Raw genomic sequence first — 4,908 nt, forward strand, 5'->3', positions numbered from 1 at the left:
AAAAAACTTTAGGGCATAGTACTTTGTTGGATAAATAAAAGCTGAAGAAATGGTGTAAACAGGGCAAATTTTGGAAACCGATTTTCTATATTGCTCCAAATCTTACAAATCTCAACACGACAACAAAACTGCATGAAACCGTGCAGAATGAATGTGCTGAAGAGCTCTTTCAAAACACTTGATTTAGTTATTCTCTTGATGTCGTCTCACTATCGAGTTAATGTTTCGATGTTTTTCGTGTTCTTTCAATATTCTTGATATTGTTCTGAAATGATCTTGCCATTTTAGTTCATGCTGGTAAAACTGATTTCTTCCTTCAACGGGGTTGCAGAAGTTTTTTTTAGCTCGTGTCATAGAAAATACTAAATGCCAATGACTTAATTTTAGGGAAAGGAAGTGAAAAAATATGAATTGTGCCTCAACTGAATGTTAAAATCCTATTGTTTCATAAATATCCCTCGCTATTATAAAACTAACATCATATAATGAAAGTGCCCATGGATGATGTGTTTTATGGTATCATTATACTACAATAAGTTGATAATTGATTTATAATTGATCTGATTTCACACTCACTTGATTGTAAATGTTGTTGATACAACAGGAAAACAGCAACCTGTCACCATAATCATAATTCAAACTCAAATTCAATAAAACCACAGCAAAATATGAACAAAAGAAAGCTTCATACGGGGATACCTTAATAAAAATACATGGAGAATAAGATCAAGTGTTCCAGTCTGCTACGTCTACGACACCCACCATGCCAACTGTGGTCAACCCAAGTAAGTAATGTCACGTTCTCAAACAACAAGGAATACAACAACGGAACTAACAGTAAAACTTACGAGGATCAAACACTTCCAGCTTCATATCACACAAAGAAGTAGAATATTTCTCAATGAGATCACTGTGGCAACCATAAAACTTCCACTCTCATCAATCTGCATCTTTTGAAATCCTGTGTTACGAATTTATCCGCCAATTGACGACTTCTTGCATGAAAATCGTTAAAATGGGAAAAGAGGCTTGGGGAGAAGTATATCTTTATATTCAAGACCACTCTCAATATGTCTGATCTCAGGACCTCGCTCTACAATTACTCAGTATAACACTAACGATGTATAAAGTTTATACTTTTTTTTTCATATAAACACAATATAATGTACCACAGCATATTGCCAAGAGGAAGTTGTTTTCACACCTTGCCTATACCACATCTGTTATCTATAGAACCTAATTTTCATGAATGATGACCTGCTGTGCAATTTCTTTATATTTTCCAAGTATTAGATTTCCGTTTCTAAACCATTTCAAATTACGTGCCAGTCGTTCATTTTCTTCATTTATGAATGTTAGCCTCAATATCCAAGTTACCTAACAAAAAATGGTACAAAAGACACAAAAGTAAATAGCACCTTCAATACAAATTTAGAATAAATATGATGTAGCAAATCCACACGGTGAACGAAACGACTTCATTCTTCAAGCTGCACCACATTCTCATTCATATCTTAACGGTTGTGATATTCGTAATAGCAATTGTTGTTGCATCAGAATTACGATATACCGTAATGAAGTCTCAACCAATAGCATTTAAAGCACAACAGTAATTTTTATAAGCATCATTTATTAATGTATGAGTAGATATACAATCTATAATATTACAATTCGTGTTCATTTAGCCATCACTACTGTGTACATGAATAACATGCATAATAATACGTATTTATATATGATTTACCTTAACATTACTTATTAAGATAGGTACGATAAATGCTTTTAACACTATTGAACCTTAGACTTGGTAATGATATCCTTAGCTATAATTTAAAGCATCGGGACGAGGCTGTCCAGTCACTGAATAGGTTATATATACACTACCCGTTCCTAGCTGACATACAAAGACTAATATCAGTGCATAACATATTCATATACACCGTTCACATATATACACTAGGTAAACATCATTTCAACCATTGGTATACCGTCCATCTGATAGTATTTCTCGTCATATGTAATTTTGTTTTATACACACTCCGTTTATCTATTGTTGTTAAAGAATGAATTTTATAATTTTCTTTTTTGTGATAATGTTCTTTTAACAATTGTTCCGTGCACTTTTTATTTGTCCTTTTCCGTGCTAACTTGTCGTCAACCAATCATGACAGCCCATTCCGAGGTCGAGTAACTGCATAAAGCCACATCATTTACACTTTACTCGAAGCTCGTTTTTATTTTGAGGCCGAACTCTTCTACCTTTTCCTTAAATAATTTATCAAACTGTTCGCTTTGAGCAACCGTGATTACTTTTTTCCATTCTCCAACTTCGCCTAAAAAAGGAAAATAATAATACTTTAGCACTTTAACGAATCATAAGTCAATGTATCACTAAAGAGCTTATATTGGTTATTACGTTATTATTATTGATAACGTAAGTACATAATATTTTCTTAAAATATCAATATGTGTACCTTTCCTATATATAGGCAGTCGTCCATCCTCAGAAATGTCTTTCCATCGGTCACTGGGCGGGGTCGTAAGGTTGTGACTCTCTTTCAACTTGTTAAATTGTATACTGTCTGAGACTGATCGTAAGAAATCCTCATCATGATCAACTTCTAGAAACTTTGCCAATTTCACGACGTTTTCAAATGTATTCTGTAACGCACATGATTCTTTTTAAAAATAATACATACTTAACTGTTAAAAAAGCGAAATAGTTAAGAAGTTGACAAACTATATCAAAAATCGAAAATTCCAAAATTATTCCTGAAAGCAATTTTAAATTATGTTTACCTTCAACAACAATAAAATAAATCCAACATTGCAAATTTCACTCACGCTATCAACGAAAATTTGTGCTGAATCACTGGAGAATGTTTGTGTACTGTAATACACTACTTAAAGTTGACCCATGTGGAATATCAACGCCATCCATGTGGAGGACGTACAACTTAATGATATATAAGAAATGATCTTGGTTTTGTCCTACAAGACTTATAATGAGCTAATTCGCCAGGTATCGACAAGTAAGAGCATCTTTCTATTGCTTTAAACCAAAAGGACGAAAATCTCGTTATATGACTTAATGGTAACTGTTTTATTTAGATGTCTCGTTTTAAAAGTAAGCCGTTGAGTACATACATTTAATTCCAAATGTTATCTTAATATTTCTGAAGATTTCTGTTAACTGTTTATGAATTGTTATCTCTTTGGATCCTCAAAACACGAAATACATTATGTTATATTATTGGCAACAAGATTCGAAGGAACCAATCAAGGATAGTTTTTAAAAAATGTGACAAGGTGAAGTTACGTTACGGTATGGTACTTATTTCAATAAACCTGTTTGAAATCTTTGTACGAAAGACTCAAGCAATTCGGAGATTTCCATTCCTCCATGTCCTTTATCCAGGAAAACCACGAGCCATTCCCCATAAAACCTTATTATAAAACAGAAATGAAATGATTGAGGATATGAACTTTGTTACCAAGCTTTTACTTTTTTTCTTGTATGAATATGACATATTTTAGGCTGTGTAAAATATAACATGGTATGCAGGCAACAAATCATACACGGGATAAAAATATTCGAACATGAATGATTTCAAATCTTAGGATTGTAGTTCGTACAATTTACAACGTTAGGATATCGTTAAAGATACGTTATTTATCGCCACTAACACTCGTTATGAATGATCTATCCATTTGTAGTTAGTAACCACTTCTCAAAGTGTTTGTAATTGTTTCAGTAATATTTTATGTATCCTGTATATAGTTACTTACATTCTTCGGTGACGAAAATTTTCAAAAAACCTTCAAATGATCCCTGGTACCCAATATCGCCCATTGCTTGAAGCATTTTGTACATCGATACTACAGTGTCTTTAGGATTTCTGGTAACGGTGACCACTTTTCCTCTACCGAGCTTCATCTGCTCTGGAAGAAACCGGAACCGCATGTGGGAGCCGAATGTTCTAGGTGATTCCTTTTCCTCTATAAGTTTGAACTCTTGGAACTCTAGAAATGTAGGTGTTCCAGAGTACTTAAGAGATCCAGATCGTAACATCATTACTGTGTTGTAGAGCCAGTGGGTACCTGAGTTATAAGAAAGTCTTTAATACGACTGATGATAACATACCAATTTTTACCGTTGATATTCATAATTTGGCTCTACGGTAACTAGGTCTTAATTTGTATTAAATGTGTTATTCTCTTATGTGTCTTCCGTACAATCAACAATCTGACCGTAACTAGATGACATGTTTGTGTAAAACAACGCAAAAATAATAGAAAGTCACAGCAATTCAGTAAAATATTTTCAGTTCAATATCAAATTGTCACATCAGAAATAAACGATAATATTTCATTGTATTTCAAAACATCGAAAAGTTGACTGTATTAAGCAATAGATACATTTCAAAGAAATATTTACCAGACTTGGGGAACACACTAACAATAACATCGTCCGGCTTGACGTCAAAGTGTGCTATTTTCTCAAGTTGGTCTCTTACATTTCCAATTGCTTCTACGTTGAAAGGATAACCCTTGTACCGTTTAAACCTGTACTTGTTGTTCTGTTCATCAACAATGCTAACAAGTTCCATGATGAATAATATGACAGCTGTAAGAAATGAAAAGACGATTCCTTCTAGTAAAAAGGTATTAGCCATCAAAAAGATACACATGTACTTATACACGAAACATCAATTTTAAAAAACGTTTTGGTGACTTTGATGATAAGTTGGAAAGTTGAATTTAAGATATAAATTAAAAGGACTCTATAGTAAAAATAAAAGGTATACCTTGTTATACAACGGATCTGTGTGTTTTCCGGCTTGTCGTTGATGTGAGAATACAGGATTCACATATGTATGTTATCTGAATGGGTTGTCGGGTAAGCCT

General features: G+C 33.3%; 1 protein-coding gene across 1 annotated transcript; it reads right to left on the reverse strand.

Moving 5' to 3' along the window:
* Positions 1-2,217: 2,217 nt before the first annotated feature.
* On the reverse strand, positions 2,218-4,610 carry LOC132550416 (sulfotransferase 4A1-like). Its single transcript, XM_060214478.1, has 5 exons — positions 4,439-4,610; positions 3,790-4,101; positions 3,349-3,446; positions 2,475-2,661; positions 2,218-2,333 (listed from the first exon to the last, which is right to left on the reverse strand). Exons 1-5 carry the CDS (start codon positions 4,608-4,610, stop codon positions 2,218-2,220), a joined length of 885 nt encoding a protein of 294 aa, XP_060070461.1.
* Positions 4,611-4,908: the final 298 nt, after the last annotated feature.

The sequence above is a fragment of the Ylistrum balloti genome, unplaced genomic scaffold, assembly GCF_031769215.1.
Source record: "Ylistrum balloti isolate Yb309-2 unplaced genomic scaffold, AGI_CSIRO_Ybal_v1 Utg370122, whole genome shotgun sequence".
Lineage (NCBI taxonomy): Eukaryota > Metazoa > Mollusca > Bivalvia > Pectinida > Pectinidae > Ylistrum > Ylistrum balloti.

Excerpts from the sequence above, each read along its gene's own strand:
- LOC132550416 (XM_060214478.1), bottom strand. The coding sequence starts at position 4,610 with ATGGAACTTGTTAGCATTGTTGATGAACAGAACAACAAGTACAGGTTT. Across the intron at positions 2,662-3,348 it reads CGTACAAAGATTTCAAACAG|AATACATTTGAAAACGTCGT; the intron begins GTTTATTGAAAT and ends TGTGCGTTACAG. Across the intron at positions 2,334-2,474 it reads ACTGCCTATATATAGGAAAG|GCGAAGTTGGAGAATGGAAA; the intron begins GTACACATATTG and ends TTCCTTTTTTAG.